General features: G+C 41.3%; 1 protein-coding gene across 3 annotated transcripts in view; it reads right to left on the bottom strand.

Annotated features, from left to right (window-relative positions):
- The window catches only part of ILF3 (interleukin enhancer binding factor 3), a 32920-nt gene extending 9059 nt beyond the window's left edge, over positions 1-23861 (bottom strand). The window contains exons 1-19 of one of the 3 annotated variants that reach the window (XM_069083072.1): positions 23678-23861; positions 14765-14874; positions 14451-14677; positions 14136-14313; positions 13190-13337; positions 11800-11891; positions 11336-11431; positions 10742-10853; positions 10216-10313; positions 9513-9624; positions 9290-9400; positions 8854-9053; positions 8449-8619; positions 7377-7514; positions 6743-6919; positions 6189-6342; positions 5905-5958; positions 1340-1708; positions 3-134 (exon numbers count right to left, since the gene is read on the bottom strand). In XM_069083072.1, the coding sequence (XP_068939173.1) occupies positions 3-134; positions 1340-1708; positions 5905-5958; positions 6189-6342; positions 6743-6919; positions 7377-7514; positions 8449-8619; positions 8854-9053; positions 9290-9400; positions 9513-9624; positions 10216-10313; positions 10742-10853; positions 11336-11431; positions 11800-11891; positions 13190-13337; positions 14136-14313; positions 14451-14677; positions 14765-14767 (2572 nt within the window). In that variant the 5' untranslated portion in view covers positions 14768-14874; positions 23678-23861. Of the gene's footprint in view, positions 1-2; positions 135-1339; positions 1709-4097; positions 5469-5904; positions 5959-6188; positions 6346-6742; positions 6920-7376; positions 7515-8448; positions 8620-8853; positions 9054-9289; positions 9401-9512; positions 9625-10215; positions 10314-10741; positions 10854-11335; positions 11432-11799; positions 11892-13189; positions 13338-14135; positions 14314-14450; positions 14678-14764; positions 14875-23677 lie in introns of those variants that run through there. The other 2 variants (XM_069083070.1, XM_069083073.1) reach the window with 2 other exon arrangements.

Consider the following 23861-nt stretch of genomic DNA (forward strand, 5'->3'; position numbering starts at 1 on the left):
ACCTTGTTTGCCTTGGTAGGAGGAGCCACCACCAGAGCTGCCTCCATAGCCGCCGTGTGACCCTGTGTTATAGGACGATCCACCTGACCCGTAGCTGTTCCCACCACCACCTCGGCCCCCGCTGCCACTGTAATCTGGAGTGGGGGGCAGAACAAAGTACTGTTAACTTCTCCTCAACAGAACCTAACAATGGAAGCCCCAATCCCTACCAAGGAGGGCAAAGAGGCATCAGAAGATGGAGAAGCCCGGAGCTCTGCAAACTAGGCCAAGAACTAGGCTCTACACCCGTTGACAGGTGTAACTACATTCCTAAAAGGGGGGATGGCTGATGTTTAAGTGATGCTTTGCTAAGGCCACAGTAAACTGATTAAGCTGTCAATGACATCAGCCCAGGGACCACACTGCTCTCATAAAAAGAAAAAATTCCATAGATCAGTTCTGTTGAATTTCCTACTTATACCATTAACCCTAAAATGAAACCCTGAGTTACTTGTGCACGCCAGAGAAAAAATACATCAGGTATCTGACAATTCCTCTCAGGTTTTCCATCCTTCTACTCTCCTCTAGTACAGTTTCTTAAAAGGTCAGCATTTATGCCAGCCATTTCACTGTTTCAGGAAAAATCCACAGATGTTACTTCTATACCCAGGAAAACTGATCCATTCATCTAAGTCTATGTAGAAGGCCAAGGAAAAAACACAATCATGGCTCAGCAATGGGGAAGAACCACTCAGTTCCACTAAACTACCTCTCAGGATCAATTTGGGAGGATGATAAATCACTTATGAGGAACAAGAAATCGACATTGTTAAGTTAATCACTATTTTGACATGTTAAGTTTTTTGCCAATAGCTTTAACATTCATGAAAGTCATTCTCTCAAGGCTAGACAAGACCCCAAAACAGTGAGTCAGTGACACCCCTCACCCTCACCCCTACCCAAGGCCGGTAGGAAGCTCGTGGCACAGAGTTTCTGGATATAGAGAAGTCTGGAACTCATCTGGCATCCAACTATGTAACAAGGTTGAACTTAAGTAAAACAATCAGGAAATTAGGTACTAGGGAATAAATTTGAGAGTTTAATAAAAGTCCTGAAAATCTCAAGTATCCTCTTTTCTACTACCACTTTGTACCCCACCTCCATATATCCTTACCAGCTGTTGATCAGAGCAGTGCTGAGGCAGAGGAGGCCTGAGCTTGTAGCCCAACATGCCAACTTGCCTTCACCAGCTGACAGACTAGAAGCAACTTCAGTATTTCCATGGGGTTTGCTACCCCACCCAATGCCCTGGTTTCAATAGAGGTGCTATGAGGACATGGGTCACCCAAAGCCAACTCACTGAATTTGCTCTCGTAGTTATAGTCTGATCCACCTCCACCACCAGGGGAGTTGTAGGAATTCGAATAGGAGGAGTAGTTGCCTTGTCCATGATTATAGCCCTTTTGTTTGCCTTGGGGTGGGCCATAATTGCTGTACTGGTTTTGGCTGTAAGATGACTGTTGTTGGCCTTGGTGAGACTGGTACCCTGAACCGTAAGAAGGTTTCTGCTGGCCCCCGTGCTGCTGCTTCTTCCCGCCATGCTTTGGGGGCACTGGTGAATTGTAGTTGTCGCCTTGGTAGTAGGACCCATAGCCAGAAGAGCCGCCTCCACCGCCACCCCCGCCTCCACCAGCATTCCCAGAATGCCCACCGTTGCTGTAGAACTGACCTAAATGGAAGGGATGGCATCAATTAGGGAGTGGAAAAGGGAAGATTCTAGATTCAAGAAAGTAAAAATCACATTAAACCCCCTATTTAAGAGTATGCTTGATATCTACTTCCCTTAGGATTCCTACTCCACGTATTCACAGAAGCTAAGGTTTTAGGTACTTATTCTGAGATCCAGAGAAATCTGAGCAGTCACCCATCCCGTTCAAGAAGAAAAGTGGTCTGGGTTTGCTCTCAAATCCTCTTTTCAGCTGATGTTAAGAACTAATCCTCCTTCAGGAGATGCTCAGGTGTAAGCAGGGAAGATGTTAGCTCTTGCAGTGGCTATTAATGTTTTTAAGATCATAGATGGGCTGGTTTAGCTGATGACTTATGACCATTTAACAAACCCAGACCTCCCCAAAGCTCCCAAGAAAAGCAGGGCTGAGGTAGCATGGCATGGCAGAAAGCCAGTCTGGATCTCAGGTCTCCCTGATTCCCAGACCTGCCTCTCACACACACACACACACTGCCTACTACCAGGGCAAGTCAATAAAACCCTTAATGCCCCCAGGCAACTGGTTAAGGCCAACAAGTTTCAGACAATTTGCCAATCTACATCAGTGAAGGGAGTTTCTACACTGGGAGTTCCCTACACTGATGAAATCACAGTCAAACCACCTCTTCCCCCACCGGCCACGCCCCCCTCCCCAAAAGAAAGGAAAAGAAAAGCAAGGCTGACTTTAACCCCAGGGTCCGAGGAGAAGCAGCCAGTCTGGGACTGTTATATGGAAACCTCTCTGTCCACCCCTGTACTTCACTGTGACAAGGCCAGCACAGGCCCATGCTCATCTCCCTGGAAGGACAGGCAAGTCTTCATTACAGTCACAAACCTCCTTTGACCAGGGGCAGTATCAGCAAGAAGGAATGCCTGGATTCAAGCTGCCAAATCAGACAATTATTCTGAGATTGCCTGCTGGTTAGAAGGCCCCAAGTGCAGACTTGGCAAAATAAGCTGTTTCATCACAGGATCATTCCCAGTAAAATGACCAGTTACCCCTTACAAGTGGAGATGTGCCCCTCAGGCTCATCCCAGAAACCCACAGTGCAAGAGAGCTGTTGAGGCCAGAATACACACTTAGTACTACTAAGGCCAAATGGCAAGCACTGCTTCTCCCAGATGTCCCCAGCAAAGGGAACCAAGGAGGTGCCCCTCCCCTGACCAGGCAGGTCTTTCCAATGGGTCACTTTTTTTTTTAAAGCACCATGCTTAGGAGCCAGGTTTAGAGCTAAGCTCTGAGTCACAGCCCCAGAGAGGCAGAACATGCAGTAGGATTGCAAAGCATGGGATGGATATAGCTGCCACATTCTCAGGAACTGAAGGTGAGACTGTGACCTCCATCAACCCCTCACATATGGTTCTGGGACATAATGATCCCCTCCTTTAACAAAATGCAACACCAAGTACCTACTATTTACATAAGGCATGGTGTGAGGTGCTCTTCAGTTTAGATACCTGATATATTTTTTCTCTGGTGTGCACAAGTAACTCAGGGCTTCATACAACCAAAGAGGCAGGGCTCAGCTTAAAGAGACTATTCAAAGTCAGTCTCATATGTGAACCATCTCAGGCTTTTCAGTAGCAGGTATGTGGATGGAAAGGGATAGGGGGGTATGTGTGTCTATATAGACCTGTTCAAGGTTGGATCAATTCTATTTGTCCAGAAGTCAGTCAGTTCAAGCCCCCAAACCAAAGTGACATGTAGGTGGTGAGGGGTACAAAGAATGACACTATCCAGTCCAATAACCCCAAGCAGAAAGCAGGAGCATCTAAGCTCTCTGTGAGTGGGCACGCCCATGGAGTGTGCTTTCTTTAACAAGATGGCATTGGCTTTGATAGCAGGTAACTGGAACAGAAAGGTAAGTACCAGCCCCTATGTTGCCTAGCCTGTGGCAAAGCATAGGAAGGATGAACAATACTACCAGCACAGCTTGGCCTTTACATTCTAATCATTAGGAATTTGTTTCATGGCCTTTTGTTATTGGACTAAAGGAACTGAGGCTCCAACCCATCCCACCCCCCCAACAACCCACTATCACTGAGTCCTGGGCAGCTTGAGGAACAATTAGACCAAGCTCACTTTCAAGTGACAAAGCCAAAATGCCAAGAAAAGGAGACACATCCAACAATGCAGCAAAGCAAACATGCAATGCTCAGTGAAGAGATTGTGGAGAGATGGGGAAAGCAGAAATTTCTCCTTCAGGAAGATTACAAATATTTCCATGGCCTCCCCAAATCTAGGTTTCAAGAAGAAGGGTTTAATAACATCAGCACTAAGCTTAACATACACTTGAACACCTACGTTCAGTCTCTTCCCTCTATTAAGAACATGAATGAAGACACCAAAGTATCCAATGATTTACTTTAACATGTATTGATTTAAAAAAAAAAAGGGAGGGGGTGGCAGTTTTCCACCTCATTCAGGACAACATCTATTCCCTGGTATAAAAAGACATTATTCTCAAACAATAACTTTCTAAAAAAAATACATCATGCATTAAAATTTTAAAAAGTATTCACTGAATGTTTCAAACCTCTTTGAACAAGTGGTGAGTAATCATTTTGACCAGTTTCTGTGTCTGAACAAACTCAAAATCTTGCAAGTCAATGCAAAGATGCAGGCTTTGTGCGATAAGAACCGCTGACCGAAACAAGACAGAAGAGGACCATACAAATTTAAAACATAGTATTACAGCAAGAATAAAGGGCCATACACTTAGAAGTGAAAGAGAATCTAGTTGGAATGACCAAATGACTCCACATACCTCTGTATTAGAAGTCATGATAAGCTTCCAGGTCTTGGCCAAAAGTCAGTTATAGCAAAAGTTCCAGCAACACAAAATCCTTGCCGCTGGTTTGCTAACCAATGTCAAGTGCTTAAGGCCCTTTATACTTGATTATAAAAAAAGCCCATAAAAAAATCTGAATCCATGCATTTTCAGCTGTGATCAGGACTTGCAAAATTTTACATCAACTCCTTAATGCCTGGATATTTATTGTACCAGTATTGGAAGCACAGTTACAATTCCTTTGAAAGTACACTAACTAGCTATCAGCCACAATTAATCCCATCCCTCAAGCAATAACCCACCAGTGTATTACAAAAGGATGGAGAAGTTAACTTAGCACATCTTACGATTCCACATACAATTTAACATTGTGCATGCTTAAAAAAGAGTCGGGCTGCACTAGATTCAGACACGGTGAAGTCTTTCTTATTACCGTCAAAGGTATCAACCAGGTTTGGGAGTTTGTTAAAAGGTTTAAAATTCATACAAAACCTGCTGTAAATTAAGACAAAGGTAGATTAAAATGCTTCTGTATCTGTCCCTTAAATAAAGTAATGCTTTCCATAAAAAGCAAAGGTGGGCTTTTGCCTTTATGCTGAACAAAGCTGGCTCTAGGATTTTGTGCAACTTGGCACAAAAACATTCTCTGAAAATTACTTTCCGCTTATTGTGAACATCAATACGACCAAGTTCAAAGGCAAATCACAATAAAAACTGCCACTGTCTTAAGTTCTGCAGGCTAAGAGTTTCAGACAAGCTGCGGTGAAAAGCCACGGTTGAGAAACCCAGTGAAGCACAGGGACACAGCACGGACACTTTGGGTTTTGGAGTTCGAGAAAATTGGAGTAAAAAGCTGTTTTTTGTGCAATACTTTTAGATGATCTAGGAAGACCCAAAATCATGATAGCCGTAGCAGTCTGTGAAAAAGTCACCTACAAAAGGGGGAGACAGAGCAGAGAAAAAAAATTAGAATTGTTTTGAAGATGGCACAGAGCGCCACATATGAAACTCATGTTTTAGATTTCTCTGCTCCTGTAACCCCCCAATGAAGGCTTCTTCTGAATACAAATAGCTGGGCATTGTCAGGAAAGCATATTCACAAGAGTGGTGTATTGCTTCACATGGCTTAAAGCAGAGAAATTTAAAATATTTACATATTAAAAAGGAATTGTCAAGTCACATGGGTTTTGCACTTTAACGATTAAACAATATTAATCTCTTGCTCAACAACCTGTCCCATCTGCCAAAAAAGGGCCGTGCTACTAAGTCTTAGGTACAAGTAGGCCAGGTTTCAACTGTTCTAAGGCAAGTAGTGTTTGTGGGTTTCTCTTTTAACTTTCAACTGATAAAACACAAACTAACACTTACTATATCCTGCTGTTGCAGAATTGCCACCGTAGCCATAGCTTCCATAGCCAGCTCCTAGAACAGGACAAAATAAAATTACTCAACTGTTGGTTGGGCCCTCAATGAGGGCAGCCAGGAAGGATGGCTTCTCTTCACAGCTTTCAAATTAATCTCTGGGATGACTTTAACAGGGGACACTGGTGACAAACACTCATCTGCAGATTCCAAATTATACACAATAAACAATCCAAAGTTTTACAAAAGAAGTTTAGAAGCAGAGAGGGGAACAAAATCCACACCCGTACCAGCATTCATGTAGCCACCATGGTTGGCACCACCAAATCCACCTCGGCCTCTACCCCGACCTCGGATATTCCCACCTCTACCTCGACCACGAATGTTTGGGGGAGGGGGAACCTCATTGTGCATAGGACCTCCCATTCCAAATCCTGGGTTGTGCTGCTATAAGAGAGAATTAGAAAACACAGCTTGGTTAACTCACATAAACTCATTTATGATACTTCTAATGATAGAACATGAAGTATATTCTTTCTATATTCCCTCAGAGAAACAAAAGGGCAACTTAAAAATTAAGATTAAGAAATCTACATTGTTATTTCCTGTGTGGGACAGAGGGTAAAACAGTGAACCTGAAGTAAGGAAGTCCTGGGTTCAAAAGCTTGCCTTAAAAACTGGCGTGTGACCCTAGACAAGTCACTGAACCAAATATCCAAGCTCCCTTCACCATAAAGCAAGGATGACAGTAGTAGCAACTGCCTTACTAGGTTGTTGAAAAGACCAAATGAAAGAACAAAAACCTCCTCACACTGTACTGCCACTGTCCATCAAAGGTACCCACCTTTGCTGCAAACTTCGGGCCCCCTCTCACAGGTACTGGCGCTCTCTTCTTCTTATTGGGTTCCAAGGCAACAGGAGCATCAGGGAACAGTTTTTCTAATGCAGTGAGAGCAGCAAATGCCTTTGCCACCTTTTTATTTGAACCAGCTCCTTGAAACTTCTGCCCATCAACTTCAACCTATGAGAGGACAAGTGCATATGAGGATGATGAAATCAATATGATCAGTCAAAGAAAGCAACAGCTTCTTGAGTGCCTGATCAAGAGCTAAGTCATCTCAGGAAAAATTCTAGCCCCCAGGGTAGGAATGGTATTTAAAACATTTCAATAGGGGCGGCTAGGTAGTGTAGTGAGTAAAGTGCCGGCCTGAAGAGTCAGGAGGACCTGAGTTCAGTTCCAGCCTCAGACACAACACCCACACACACAAAAAAAACTAGCTGTGTAACCTTGGACAAGTTACTTAAATTAACCCCAATTGCCCTCCAAAAAGGCAAAAAAAAAAAAAAAATTTCAATAAAGTAAGCTGGAAAACATCAAATTTTCAGATATATATTGAGAAGTATAACTGACTTCCTCTAGGCCAAATGATACAAAGACAACTTAAACTCATTCTTTTGGGGGCACAAGTCCCACTCACCTCCATGACAAAGCGTTTATCATGACTGCCCCCAGTCTCAGAAATAAGCTCATACTTGAGGCCACGCCTCTTCTCGTTCAGTTCCATGACAGGATTTTTGCCATGTTTGGTCAAGATTGGACCCTGTTGTTTTACATTCTAAAAAGAAAATGCAACCCTAATTAGAATTTCAGACATCTTCTGTGCCTCATTCTTATTTTCTAAGCAAGAGATCAACTCCTAACTCTGCTGACACCCCCAGCACAGCCTACCTAGGACCCTCATAAATGACAGACAATTTTTTAAAAAATCTGTTAATTACTTGCATTCTCTTCCCCATTCAATACTGCTCTTCAAATACAGGATGTTAACAACATGTGGTCTGCCAATATATCTTAGACCAATTACATTCAAGGTCATTGTTTAAGTGCTCCCATGGTCCAGGACATTAACATCAGCCTAATCATTTACTTCCTGTCACCTTTTATCCCAAGCATGTCCACAAACACCCATTCAAAACACTAAATATAAATTTAAAAGACTTCTCTGAAATCAACCAAAAAACAGTAACTGCACATTTCTCAGTACTTTAAAGGTTAAACATTGGTTTTCTCACAACCCTACAAAACTTAGCTGAGTATAATCCCTATTTGTATTACTACCAATATTATCAATTATTATTAATATAATTATCCCCATTTCCTAGATGAAGACTTAAGTGACAGATTACAAAGTGACAAGGTACAAGACCTAGGATTACAACCTAAGTGTTTCCTGACTCCACACCTAGTCAGGGTTCTTCCTACACCAAGTTCACAAAGTTCAAATGAGTGGTGGCCTTGTTGCACACAGGGAAACACTGCCAATCAGCTGCTGGCCCCTTAGTTACTACTATAAGCTGTATGGGCCATGTCTTTGTCTAGGGCTCTGACTCAGGGCAAACTTTTTCAGATATGGGACCAAAGCTTTTAAGTATTCAACTTCCTAAGGGAAATAGAGAAAGGGCTGTTCCTGTCCCTTAGCTGACAAGTCAATGAGAAGCCAGGCAAGGGGCTCCACAGTTTTCATGGTCAGAGCCCCTCTAGGCGCTCACCTCCGATGTCTGGTCTGGAGAAGGAAAAGCAGCACTGGGGGTAGCAACAGTTTCCACTACAGGTGGAGGAGCAACAACCACAGGTTTCTGTTCTGTTTCCTCCGCAGAGTCCTCCCCTTTATTTGATTCTTTACCTTCTGCTCCTGTAGGCAAACCCATGTCCTGTAACACCTGTAGAGGAAAGAACCCCCACCAAGAGCTGTCAACGAATGTTCCTACAAGAAGCAGTCTTCCTAAGCTCAAAAACACAGGCATTTCAGTGCTATTTAGGTTTTTCAAAGTTCATGTTTTTCACATTTGACAGTCAAACAGTGTCAACAGTTCAAGCAGAGATGAACATGGACTAGACTTAATTTGCCATGCTGTGAATAAAACCAGAAACTGCAAATTATGGGCCATGCTTACCTTTACAGCCACATGCAACTTGGCAGTCTTTTTGGATGGTCCAGAAGCCTCAAATGAACTTCCATCCACTTCAACAGACATAGTAAAGATGGGAGCATGCACTGGGCCAGTTTGGGAAACCAGTTTATACTGCAGCCCAGGTTTCAGCTGATTCAGTCTCATCAGTGCATTCATAGCTTGTGGGGGTTCTGTCTTCTCCTCTAAATAGGAACACAGACATTTTTCTTCTCAGGAATCTGACAGGTCAGCTTACTTACCAATTGACCTAAGAGCATATGTAGCATTTTCTAAATTAGGAAAACACTATTCTTAGTTATTTCTATTTGCTACCACAGAATACATAATCATGCTTTTTCAATTGCATGTTCCCAGAGAAACTGAAATGTTCAACTTTCTTACTGATTTCTAACTGTTTCATCTGATATAAGTTCAGTACCTTTTTTCTGAATCTTCTTTTTCTTCTTGCTAGGAGATTTTTCTTCTCCATCCTCCTCCATCGGACGTTTCATTGGGGTAATGGCATAGGTGGTACTAGGAGGGATCTGGACTATAAAAGCAAATAAAGAAAAAGATAAAGGTTGAAACCCAAGACTGAGAAGTGAGTTGTTAGCAAGATGATAATTCAAGCCAAACACTGGAATTTGGGTTTGGGTACTTACTAGTATAGTCAACCGGGTTTTCATTCTTTGGTTTCTTGGGCATCTTAGAAGGGAGAGGGTCCATACCAAGAACTTTGTGAAGCTGGCCAAAAGCAGCAAGTCGCAGAGCATGCTAAAATGGGAAGAGGAGTTTTACTTGTCTACCCTACATTGAATGCAATTATGGTGTGTGCTCACTACTCCTCATGAAGGGTCTCTGACCCTCCCAACCCCAAAAGTTGGGTGTCAATGCTGATTTTTCCCCTACAACAGCAAGGTGGCCCCCAACAAGCCTGGATTCAATCCTGACTGTTAGGAACCCCAACTTTGCTGTGGTGGAAGACCAGCCTATGACCATCCCCCTTGCCCTTTCATTAGTACAGGGGTTCCCAACCTAGGGCCCATGTACCATACGAAGCTATGTCATATCTATGCAGGGAAACAAGCCCTATTAGCAGCAACAATAATTGAAAAAATTCCCCTTGATCTCGGTGTCCAAAATAGCACTCGAGCATAATTGGGGATAGAAAACAACAACGTATGGCACCATGGGAAAAAAGAAAACCAGATTGGGGTCCCCTGTATTAGCATAGGATCCATTTACCTTTGGTCCCATATCTGACTAAGTTTCAAAGAGCTACACTAAAAATACCCAGTAACAGAACTGGAGGCCAGTTATTAAAGACTGGGTAAGGGTTCACATTTGTAATGGAGATAACTATACCTGAGCACTCTGTGTGATATCTTCCCGTTGCTGTCTGTCTAGATGCCCAATAGCATCAGTGGCTTCTTTTTCACAAGGGTCATAAATGCCAGAACCATCTGAAGGCAGGAAACAAGGAAGATATGCAGAGGATTATCTTTTAGCATCTCTGAAGAGGTTGTGTTGGTAGAGGGAATCAGGTGCTTCCCCTCCCGCCCCATCCACACCCAGCTCTGGAAACACACTGAGCGAGGTGACCCACTCAGCGTCCAGCCCTTTTAAGAAATAATGCACATGTATTTCAGAGCATGTAAGTCACGTGGGAGTGGGTCACCACTGCCCTTGAATCGGTCCGCTAAAGCACTGATTTAACAGCTGCGGATTCTGGCACAGGGCTGGATATGATGGTGCAAGAGGGTAGTCACATGCTTATACCCTAAGTAGTGGACAAGGTACTGTTGCCCTAACCCAGTCAATGCACCAATGAGGAACAAGCCTCAGTCCCTTTCCTTTCCCTACAAGTTTTAAAGCTGAGAAGTCACCCAACCTGGCATAACGATTCCAGATGCCAGGCACTCCAACACTCTTCTGAGGGCCTCGCCAGCTCCCATTGGTCGATTTGCTGTTCCAATTGACTTCTCACAGAGAAGCTCCAGGGGCTAAAATATAATAGAATTTTTTTTAAATGATAAAGGAACAAAAAGTGCCGAAGATTCCTAACAAATTATTTTCTTGAATATGTGTATCTGCCTGTGGCAAACTCCACGAGAGGGCTTCTGCATGCTCAACCATTCTTCCTAAAACAAAGGATTTGGGTTCATCTAAAAGTAAATCTGAGTTTTCTATATCAAAGCCCCCTAGCCCTCTAGCTGATTGGACTAAATTCAACAAACACTAATCAGATCATTACTGTTTTCATGTACTGTTTTGGGTAGGGGGAGATATGAAGTTTAGATAAGACATGGATGTGAAAATATACATAGCAAAATAATAAAATCTCACTTTTATTTCCCAAAATGACAATTTCTGTGAAGCTGGAAATGATTTCAGGTTACAAGAAGTTTTTTGCCATTCACATAGAAAATCATACAAAGAAAGTACATATAAAACTGAAGAAATGGCCATCAAAAGGTACCCTTACCCATCCTCTAAGGGGAGCCCAAGTAGGAACACGGGTGCATAGGTCTCTCAGAACCCTGATGACTATGACACACGACTTCAGCCCATTAGCTCTGGCCTAGAGTAATAAAGCACAGGCACTTTAAACCAAAGCACCCCCACACACCAAAGGCAAAGAATGTCTTGCGGTGCTACTTTGTCAAGGGTAAACAATGTAGAGTCACAACATTAAAGTTTATAGTTGAGTCATTACAATGTAGAAAAGCAACATTACTCTTAACACAAAGCAGCAACTATGCCTCTACTCCTTTACAAGTCCCCTTTTGGGATGTTAAATTCATTCAGGTGCTCCTTTAGCTACTGTACTTTGACAGGCGCTAAATTCAACACAGCTGTCATCCCATGTTAAGTACTTTAATATAAAGTTAGCCAGTTAAAGTTTATGAATTTGCTACTTAAAGACAAATATAAGAACAAGATGCAAACCTGGAACCACTTGGCGTGTCGGAGTGACGCCAAGGCAGCAAGGCATTTCTGCCTGTCCAGAACGTCCGGGGGGTCGTTGACTGATAGCGTTTCTATTCATGGATGGAATAAGAAGACAAGGTACAGTTTGACCAAGGGGTTTCTGTCAGGTGGAAAGGGGATGTGGCAGCTTCCTAAAGGGCAGCTGAGGCTCCCAAAAGATGTTGATCTCTACCCTTTACCAGGGAAGGAGAACCTAGAGTGTACTTGACTCTTCCCTAAGAGGAAAACTTAAAAACTGCAAAAAGGGAAGTTACTGCAAAAGGAAAAGTCCTATTTAAAGGGCAGATTTACAAATTCTATCCTTTCTTTACATGTTATTACTTTCTGGGTTTTTTCCCCCAAAACTAGCTGATCTACAAACCTATAATAACTAAGAAAAAGGGGGTGTTAAAATAAAATCCCTCTCTGCTTTCAATGTCATTTTAAAGTTTCTAGAGCAAAGGGAACCACTTCCGCCCACAAGGCTTGACTGCCTTGGCCCCAGCCTGTGACAGAGAGAGTCCTGTTGGTCAAAGGTCCAGCGTCCCTAAAGTTGACAAACTAGAAGGCTTGGTAGACGAAGTCAGATATCAGAACCAAAGGCAATCAACAGATCATAGGGAAAAAAAGCATCTTCAGACTGTGCTGCAGCAAAATTGAATTTTTTTTTCTTTTAATCTGTAGATCAGGGTTTTAGATAAGGCTAGTTCAAAAGTTTTATTTTGTAAACTTATGAGCATTTGTGTGATGTTTATGATACAGAATCCATTCATTTGAGTAAAACACAAAAAATTTTCAAATCATCAGACATTAAGTCATCTTATAATTTCCAAAAACATAATTAGATAAGAGTCTAACTTTATCCAAAACTCCACATCACACCTTTAGAAATTTTGTCAACTTTAACTGCTAAAAATGGCCAGATAAAGAGACCAAATGAAGCATCTGTCATTTTTGCAGCAACACAAACTGTTTGCATATCTCCAACTTCATGAACATGCAGAATTCATTCAGTAGTCTTCAACTTTTAAGAGTTTTAGTTACCATGTTTGCACGGTTTCAAAGGGCCACATAATGGATTGACACAAAAACAATTTCACAACATTTACATGAACACACTAAAGGCCCCAAATGAGAATGGTGAAGTCCCAAATGAAAAGTGCTACTCAATTTTAGCACAACCATTGTCAATCCCCTTAAGTTTCACAAAGGTGAACATGAAATTTGAGCTTTAAGACAAGGTGATGACATCTACTTAGGCATAATTCAACCAATACAATCTAAAACTGAATAGCACATTTAAATAGTGAGTTAACACCAGTATTTTCAAGTTTCCAGACGACTGCTGATTGTATTCAGCCTTCCATACCTCCAGCTAAAAGTTTTTCCATTTCTTCCCTGACAACAGGTGATGTCAAATGAATGGTCAAGGACAATGGAGGCTCTTTTGTATTTTTTATTACAATTGCTGCTTCACCAATGGATTGGATTATTTCATATTTGTCTTCTGTAATAGCCTGCAATACAAAATTGTAAAAAAAATTCAAAATACTTTTCATCTTAGGTTGTAATTATATCAACCTAGAACCCTATAGCAAGAGAGAGAGACAATTATTTAGGGTTTATCAGCTTTGTCATTTGAGCAGGCTGTCTGATGGACTCCCCCTCACACATGCCCATGTGGTCACTTCAAAGCTGAGAAAGATTGAGGCTTCCTTAAAGAAAATTTCATTCATAAAAACCTGAACTGAAAAATAGAAAAGATAAGCTAAGAGATGCTAAATTCTGTGCTTTACAAAAGCATTTAATAGAAGATTAAATAAGAAGTATAGCTTGAGTCTACCTAAACATATATACATACACACACGTATATATACATACACACACACAATTTATCTGCAACTTTCTAGAAACATATCTACTATGTGAAGCAACACAGAGTAGTAGAGGCTGAAATTGTATTTTTCAGATTTTCTGAACTTCAATTATGCTCTGTGGCCTAGCATGACTCTCAGAGGAAACAAAAATCTGGATTTTAATAATTCTGTTATCAAGCAAATTAGTCTTATTTTGGGCACTATTACAGACACAACTCATTGCTTAATAGGTTTACAATGAAGTATATAACACATTAAAAATTAGAAGACTAGGCTAATGCCATGCAGGATGAAAATATTCAATTTAATATATATAAAATATGGGCCTAAAATGAGGATAGCAATTTGTACAATTTTACAAAATGGTTCCAAAAAATGATCCTTGGTCTGTGCTAGAGGTAGTGGACATGGTTACTGCCTCCCAAGAGCCATACTCACAGCAAGCTGGACTCCCAGGTTGTCTGCTACTTTGTCCAAAAGGGCCGTTGTGGGTTTCTCCTTACACAAAAGGACTAATTCCAGATCCAAATCCCCCTTGAGCAGGAGACCCTTTGCTACCAAGCCAACCCGCATCACACCACGCAGAGTCCTAGTCAAGTGCTCAGTCTTCTGTTCCCTGAGAGACAAACCAATATATATTACAAAGGTAGACTCACTTTGGTTGGGAACCCATTCTTTCCACTACCAATTGGCCACTTTTTTTTTTCAAAGAAAGGAGATGCTTACACACTCACTGGCTTGCAAAAAACTTACCCCCCTTCTTTGTTTTCTTCTTCAGCTACCACATCCATAGCCTCAGGTTCAGGTTGCTCTCCACTGACTTTTTCCTGTTCATCTATCCAATCAGACACAGCTTTAAGTGCTCGTTCTGTATGGGATACCATGTTCTGAACAGCTTCCAATTCCTCCTGAGTTGGATAAACAGCAGAGTGCTTTGCCATCACATGGCGGTCATCATTCACAAAAATACGCATTGGCCGCTGGAAAATAGATAATTCAAAGTTATAAATTTTAAAGAGAAATAGATTACCATACACATGCAAGAGCTAAGAATATTAGCAACTTACCATTTTTTATTTCTTGGGATTTCTTTTGTAGTGTCTGAGAATTAAATTTCTGCTAATTTTTCAAACTGTATGACAGTTGTCCTTGGGTGTATCAATTCTGTCACTTTTATCTAAAAAAAAAAAAAAAAGAAAAGGTATTTAGTTCCAAATGGTTCAGACCAGTAAACTATAGCTTCCATTAATATTTACTAAAGTGCATGGATAAATAAAGCTGTTTGTCTTACTGATTAAGTCAGAGCACACAGTAGGACAGTGCTTTATTGCATTTTCAAGCAATTCATTGAGGAGCTAAGGATTTAAAAAACCAATTATAAATTGCCTTCTCAAGTGATACCACTGGAATGGTGTTGAAAGTACTATATAGATGAAAGGGATATGGCAAAGCAGTGGTTCTGAGTTGATATAAGGGTTACCATAGAATATCAAGGGAGAGAGAGTTAAAAACTTCAGGGAGGAACACATCTCAAAATGACATGTCAAATGTTAAATCTGTTAAGATCATCAATCAAGACAAGCCTTCAGATCTCAGCTTTCTATCATTTATAACAACTTAAATACAAACACATCTAAGATTACAAAGTAGTAGTACAACCCAAACATAATCTAGGAATTCCTATTGCATTCAAATAATCCAATCTGCACAAGAATAATCTTCCAATGAAGAAAACAGAACTGATGAATACAACAAGCTCCCGACAAACCACTCATTCTGTATGCATGACTGCTGACTCTTACACTTTAAAATATGAGTGTCAAGGCCAACACCATAATGGATAGTAGTTACATACATAGTTCTGCTGTTCCAACATCATCCTACAAGGTCTTGGGACTACCTAATAGTTCTAATTAGAAATTCAAAGGTTTTATATTTATACAGATGTGCAGGAGAATTCACTTCAGGAATCTACACAAAATCACATGCTTAAGAAGTTCAAAAGTCCTGATGTCATGATATGCATATAAACAAGATCAACAGGTGCCATAACCATTCAATATATACCTCAGGTTTCTAACTAATTGAATAGAAATATTGTAAGGAATAACAGCTGGTCAGATGTTAACTTTAAAAATCAGCAGGTGTTTGCATAATAAATCATATACATGGCCTGATCTGGGATAGTTTCTACTAAAGGGATTGGAACTATGGTCACTAGCTTGGACCACAATATAAAGGCTGAATCACAGCTGCCAATAATGGACCTTGATGTTCACAAACCAAATAAAGTAAAAATTTCCAACCAAAATACCCTGCAACACCACCAAAGCTTCTTTATGTGGCCCAGTCTCCCAAACACAGAAAAAATATTGATTAATTCTTTTCATTTCAAACTGATTCCATAAAACAAGAGTTACTTAAATCAAGCCCTTTTCATCAATAATGAATTTGTTTATATTATCTGGGCTAAAATCTGTTTATATGCAATACTTTTTTTAAAATCTAGAAATGCTTGGGTATGACAATATGTGTGAAATAAACATGACTGGCACACAAATGTCATGTTGGTAGTGTTGCTCCAACCATTCTGAAAAGCAATTTGGAATTATGCTAATAGAGCCTCAAATGCTCATTCTCTTTAACCCAGAGTTCCCACCGGTTGGCACATAACCCCAATGAGGCTGAAGACAGAAAAAGTTCCACACACATTAAAATATTCATAGCATCATTTTTTGTAGTAGCAAAGAACTAGAAACAAAGTAGATGCCCTTCAATTGACAAATGGCTAAACAAATTATACATGAAATTAATGGAATATTACTGCACCATAATAAAGAACATAAAGAATATACAGAAACCTGGGAAGACATATGAACTGATTCAGAGGGAAGGAAAAAAACAGGAAAACATAAAAAATGAAAATAATGCAAATGAAAAGAAAAACATTTTTAAAAAAAACAAACACTATATAATTGTAATGACCAAGTTTGGGTCAAAAAAAGAAAAATAAAATGAATGCTTCTCCCTTCTTTGCAAAGACAGAGGTCTATGGGTGAAGAATATGTAAGAGAGGGGAGAGGGACATAGTTGGAAATGAAACTAATACTGTACCAAAATTATGATGACCAAGTTTGGACCTGAGGAAAATGCATGGTGATAGAGCGCTGGTCTTGGAGTGAGGAAGACCTGGATTCAAGCCCCACCCCTTTAACACATACTGGCTGTGACCCTAAACAAGACACTTCACTTCTGTCCCAGGAAACTCTCTAAGGCTATATTGCCATTATGAAGCAGATCTGCATAAGCAGACAGATTTCTTTTCTAGAAGCTCCTCAACCAATGATAGCTATCACAGGCCAAACTATCAAAAAAAAGGGGGGGGGGAACAGGGAAAGAATGCAACTCTCTACCTTATGTGCAAATGTGGATTGGATGCAGAACTCTGCATATACCAACAGATGTATTTGATGTGCTTAGTTTTGCTAAGCTGCTTTTTTTTCCCTTTGTTTTTTTGGTCTGTTAGAAGGGATAGCTTTCTCACATAGTAAAAGGACTATATAAAGAAAAGAAGGTAATATGAAATAAAATATATCAGTAACTTAAAAATAAAAGAAAGAAAAAGTAACAACTGTTACTTAACCCCAATTGTCCTCCAAAAGGCAAAAAAAAAAAAGTACCAACTGTGAGTTACCAGAGTACTGAAATCTAAAAAGCAGGATGCTTTTACTTACTGTATTCTTATTACTGCTTCCAAGACAATAATATCAATGAATGAAATCAAGTAGGTTGTTAAAAGCCTTAGTAATTTAATGTGTCTCACAATATTACACTGCCTAATTTTGATAAATCATCTCACCAGCTTTTCCTCTAGTATCAGGCCACAGTGCAATTATGTGGCAATAAATGATGTATGTTTTTATGGATACAATTAAGGGGTAATTATAAGAGTATTTTAAAAAGCTGGAGTCAAATTCCTTTATAGCAACTTTAAACCTTTAAACCAACATTCAAAATCCCTTGGTAATAAATAGCTGTGGAATATATCCTACATATTCAATTCCATTCTAAAATCTATTCTTTGTAAAATACAATATCTTTCCAAGGTTTTTAAGTGGCGCATGTGATTTCTGGGACACAACCCTTAAAGCTTCTACAATACTTAACTGTCTTTATGATTCTAATTTTATAAAGAAATAATTGATTGAAGCTGTGAAATACAACTAAACCACATATAGAAGAATTAACCCACTCCTGCTTAAACTCTTGCTCTAATCAAGGCAGTGCTTTCTCCTTTATTCAGCGGTGAGGAAGCAAGCACACAGATGGATTTCCCGTGCTCTAAGAAACTCCTCTCCAAGCTGCACGAGGCTGAACATTTTTTTAAATCTTTGAGAAGATTTAAAAAAAAATCTTGTGGGGGAGGTACAATGTTGGGAGATAAATGATGTTACCAACTTGAGAAATAAATGAGGCACATAAAGAAAGTAGAGCTAGTGGGGACTTCGAACAATCTGAGAGAAAAGGTAAAATATTATCAGATAATTGATTACTGCAAGTAAAATATGAATTTCTATTGTTCTCCCTAAAGGCTGTTAGGTTTTCCACCGGGAAGTCCTTTCCATAGTCCCTCAGAATAGTAGTATCTATTCTACCCATAAATCTTTGCTACTGCAAACTTCTAGAGGCTAAGAAAAATAATAGGCCTAGAATCCTAATTCCACGCATGAGGCAAAAAAACAAGCAAACTTGATGGTGTGTCTAAGCCTGAGATTGTTTCTAAATATTCAACAACTAGAGGAAAAGCATCCTAACAAGAAAAAAATTCTACACTAAAGAATTTTATGATTGAAAGATCAAGTTCTTTTTCCCCAGATCACTAATCTATTTCACTTGCCCAAAAGAGAATACCTATGGTATGCCTAATACAAAGAAAACATTTAAACTACCATCTGACAACCTCTCCCTAATTACTATGAGATTCTTTCAACTTGACTTAAAAAGAGAAGAATCCTGGCTCTTCAAATGAATATGTTCCTGTATTCTCACTTCAGAAGTTTCCTATACTGACCATGCCCTGAACATCAGCCAAGGCCACCTGAGAACACTCAAAACAAAAATCAGTTTAAGGAATAATGGGTAAAAAGCATACTGTATTTGAGGTCAGGAAAGAACTAGATTGGCATCATCAGGGCTCCAACACTTAATAATTGTGCGACCCTAGGCAAGTCTTCCAAACCTGTTACTTCATCTACAAAATGAAAATAAATTGTTTTCAAAGTTACATTACCAGGGGCAGCTAGGTCATGCAATGAATAGAGCACTGGCCCTGAAGTCAGAAGAACTTGAGTTCAAATCCCGCCTCAAACACATACTAGCTGTGTGACCTTGGGCAAGTCACTTAACCCCAATTGCCCTGCCCTCCCCCCTCCAAAAAAAAAGCAAAGTTACATTATCTACCTAACATCATTGCAAGGAAAATACTTTGTAAACCATAAAGCTATACCAATGTAAACTGTTATAATAGTAAAAATCTGGTCATATTTAATAAGTTTTCTTCTGCTGCTTCACTGTGGTATGGGGATGATCCTAGGTGGTTGAGGTTTGGGATAGGAGGACGGAAAGATTCTTGAACATTATATCATCTGAGCACAATCTCTGCTAAATTCTACACCAAGATGGAAAGGCTTCGGGTTAGAGGTTCAGTAATGGCTTAAATGTAGTCTGTCCAAGGACTTAATTAAATCTGGATAAATTCACAAATAAAGGGTGATGATTTTTCCCCCCACAGCAATTCTTAAACATGTTTCTACCAATACTAGCTCTACTAAGAATAGCACTATACATCAGTGACTAGAATTTCCACACTAATGAAATAATGGATCAATCAAGTATTAATAAGGGTCTGGGAATCAATACAAATCCCAGAGGGAATAAGTTCAATTCAATCGGCACTAAAGCCCTGGACTTTATATTAGCCCAAGCAAACCTCATTTATCCATCTCTGACCAACCAGTGAAATGAAGTGGTAATTGTTTTACATCTTCAGGCCTTATGAAGAGCTGAACTGAAAATAATTTAATTGACTTAACAAATCTGAAGGTGTCAACTTGGAAACTGATATCAATGCCACTTAGTAAACTTAAGATCCAATACAAATATAGGCAGTAAGATTATGATATAAAATGAAACCCTCACATAAATACATTCTCATATAATGAATTCAGTGTAAAACATTTTTAAAAACTTTTTATATCTTCTATTTGTAAGAAGGAATTGCCTGTTTATTGTGATGTAACAACTAACCAGCAATCTCTTTCACTTACCTCTCACTACAGTCAAGTTCCAAACAATAGTAGTGCTAATTTTTGATTAGTTAAGCTAAAGTCACTGGAATATAGTATGTGATTACTAAAACCTACATAAAATGCAAAAATCCCCTTTGAGCTAATAGCTCCCATACTGGAGCACAAAACTATTAAACTAAGAAGCAAAAGTGAATTCTATGTCGTCTCTCATTTAATTTATCCAAGCCATCTCTCTAACAGTGGTGGGAAAGAAAAGCGAAAAGGCAGTAAGTCAGTCAGCAGGGAGAAGGAAAAAAAAGAGAATCAAATAATCTAACAATTCATTACAGAATAACAAAGAGTTAACTCTTCATCTTTAACCTCCCTTTGCCCTGTGTGTGTGTGTTTCATGTATTTACTGTGTTGTTTGCATACCTGTCTCCTCCACTATGAATTTAAGTTTGTTGAGGGCAGGGACTTTGGTCTTTCTATGTACCCCTGTTGCTTAGCAACAGTGCCTGAAGGCCACAGAGTAGGCACTTAATAAATGCTTGCTGACAACCATTAATTCTAACCAAAATCATTTAAAGTAAGCCTAAGAATAAGCATTATTAAAAGAAATAATTTCAAAATTCAAATTTCCAATGGAACTAGCCCCGACAAATGTTTCAAATATCCAAAGTACAGCTTTTTCGTAATTTGAATGTGAAGGTATTCTGCACATGTTAAAATAACTTAGTAGGAATGATTAATTTCAACTATTACCACTACACATTTCCCTAAGAATTTATCAGACATAGCATACAATAAAAGACGCAGTCCCTAAAGCAACCTTGGTAATTAATTAAAAGCTGCAATTCTAAGTTTTTAAAGAGTTTGTAAAATTAAGCCATGAGGATGCAGAGGGGGAAGGGAATTCAACTGGTCATCCCTTTCTATAGACACTTAAGAATAGCAATCATTCTAAGTCTGTTTTAACTTTACCACTTGCCAGCTATACTGTTATACCTGTAAAGTACTGTCTTGGAAGAGTCTCTGGATGTTTAACAGATCATATACCCTAGGAGACACAAAATTAATAAACTGATGAGGAGGAACAAAACAAATACACCTAATCATGTTTAGAATCATTATTTCTGCTAACATTTTTATGCCTGGCAAGAGTATAGACATCCAACTTACCTGAAAAAAAAAGGATAAGTTAAAGTTATTGTAGCCTAAGCAATCAAAAACTGTAACAAGAAATATGAAACCCATACCATCCATCAGTTGAGAGGTAGAACTTCTGTACAGAAAAACCACTAACTAGCCTTGATATCAAGAGAAACAGGCTTGTATCCTGAGACATAGGTCTGTATGCCACACATGACAAATAAGAAATTTTTTTCCGAAGCAGTGAATGCTAAAATTTGAACAAATTAGATAAAAACTCAGGGTTCATGTATAAATTAGGTACCAGCCCAAACCAAACTTTAAAAGCAGATTTCATTCTCATTATGCAAATCCTGCTAAAGACCAACCAGAGAAAAAGGTAGACAGACAAGATGATATTTGTTACCACAAATAGGGAAGATACTATTCCCAGGGAACTCTCTCCTAACACTTGCTCCTTCTCTCCAATTCTTCCTCTAGTCTATCACAAGTAGATGCTTAGATAGAATGTATGGAAAATCACCACATTCTGAGACTCTGGAAAATTAAAATATTAACGCTAGTATTGCCTACATACCACTTGAAAACAAATACTTGAAAGCAAAAACGTGAGAAAAAACAATCTGATTCCAATGGTCCACAGAAAAGAAATCTGAAGAATTCTGAGTATACTGGAAACAACTAAAGAAATTGTTGCCTAGGGCCATTTTCCTTCAGTGAGAAGACTTCCACATGATTAAGGACAGTTTAGTTGCACAGTAACTCACAAGCCACTAAACCATTTTAGATCCCAAGCTTCTGTAGGGCAGAGAACCTGACCTGATGTAAGGGGAGGCCAGGTTCTAAACTAAGTGTAGAGCTTCCTCCAGCATTTAGATGGAGAACAAAAAACAACCCTATTTCATTCACAATCTCTGAAAAATGTGGGTAGCTGGTGAAGAGCTGAGATTGCTTTTGCAAATGATTAAAGATAGGCAAAGAAAATAATACAGGTCTACAAAATAATAGAAAAGTGGCATGAGAATTTCTTCCTCTCACATCTTTGAATTCACCTTTTTACTATTCTTGATTTCCACACTTCATCATCAGGGTTGCTGCAGGACCAAATTCGGTACCTTAGCATCCTAACAGCTTGACTGAATATGAGATTCAAAGACGTAGGAAACACAATGTCTCACCAATCTAAACTCATAAATGTAAGAAAAGCTCAAATCAGTGAAATCTATGAGAGAACAATGGAAGGCTTAAATCAAATCCCCAGTTCAATCTCAAAGATGACTTACTTAATCTCGATACCCATTACTATTGATTCTTTTACCTTTCCCTCTTTTTTTGGAAGGGGGAAGAGATTCCTGTGGGGTATGGAAAAGTTTCCCAAATATTAATCTCCCTTTTATCTCGCTACAGAAAAAAAAAATCGTTAGAGATACATACACCCAAGTCATTCCCCATCCCACCTCCCTTTTCGAAAGCACCATGGACAAGATCTGCAAGCATAATGCCCGTATGGAGATGGAAGACCACAGGCCACTCCGGGCTCCCTCTGAGCACCTAAGGGAGCACCCACGCGCCCGAAGAGGACAAAGGAGGCTGCAGCGTTCACCGAAAAGACCAACGGCAGCTTCCAACAAGACAAAAACGCAGCCCCTCCATCACCTCAAAATAGGCAACGATGAGGCTCGGAGAGGACCAGGCCAAAGCAAACCCTAGCCCGTCACAATCCGCACAAGGGCCCAGGCGAGGCTCGCCCCTCCAGCGGCCCACGCGCCCGTGCCTGCTACCCAACCAGCCCCCGATGCCCAGACTCGGGGCTGGGCAGGGCCGCGAGAGGGTATCAAGGATAAAGGGAGTAGCCGGTGGGGATGGATGCTCTACCAAAAAGGGGCGTGTGCCTCGGGCTCGCGGCGGCCGTCCAGAGCCCTGGCCAAGAAGATAAACCAAGCTGCCTCCCAGGTGGGCGGGCGGGATCCCCGCCGTGCCCGCGGGTCCCGGAGGAGCGGCCCAGAGGAGGGGGGGGCGTGGACCGAGGACAAAGCCGGAGGCCGCGCCGGCAGGCAAGCAAGCAAGCAGCCCGCCCGCTCGCACGCACGCACGCACGCCCTCCCTGGCGGGGCCGGGCCAGGCCCCAGAGAGGAGGCAGGGTGCGGGACCAGCACGCGCATGCCGCCGACACCGGCGCGAGGCTCCGCCGGGCACGGGGCTGGGGGGCGTGAGGATGAAGGGAACATGCGCGCGCACCGGGGCCTCACCGCCGCCATTTTGTATCCTCGGCACAATGGGGGAGAGTAACGGCCGAGCGCGGGAGCGAGGCCGGGGATGGGGGAGGGGGTCCGGCAGCGAGGGGCGGGCGGGGACTGGGGCTGGCGCCAGGGCCCTGGGGCAGCGACCGCGCCGCTACCCCGGGGGCGCCGCTCGGTGCGTCAGGGGCTCCCGCTCCCAGCCTCACGCCCGCGGGGGACCGGGCCCGGGGGGGAGGCCGCTGGGCCGCCGTGCGCAGGGGGGAGGGGGAAGGAGGAGAGCCCCGCCGGGGCCCGCCCTTACCTTGTCGGCACCCCCTCGCCAGCAGCAGCAGCCGCCGCCGCCGCTGCCTCCTCCAGCGACAGCCCCCGGGTCCCCCAACCACGCGGTGCGCTGGGCTGCTCGGTCCGACTGCAATGGCGAGAGGAGGAGGAGGAGCCGGGACCGGGGGCGAGCGGGCGGGCAGGCGGGCGGGAGCGCGCGCCGG

The sequence above is a fragment of the Petaurus breviceps genome, unplaced genomic scaffold, assembly GCF_028583685.1.
Source record: "Petaurus breviceps papuanus isolate PSGF00001 unplaced genomic scaffold, PetGlider_PUasm1.0 172, whole genome shotgun sequence".
In the NCBI taxonomy this organism is placed as follows: Eukaryota; Metazoa; Chordata; class Mammalia; order Diprotodontia; family Petauridae; genus Petaurus; species Petaurus breviceps.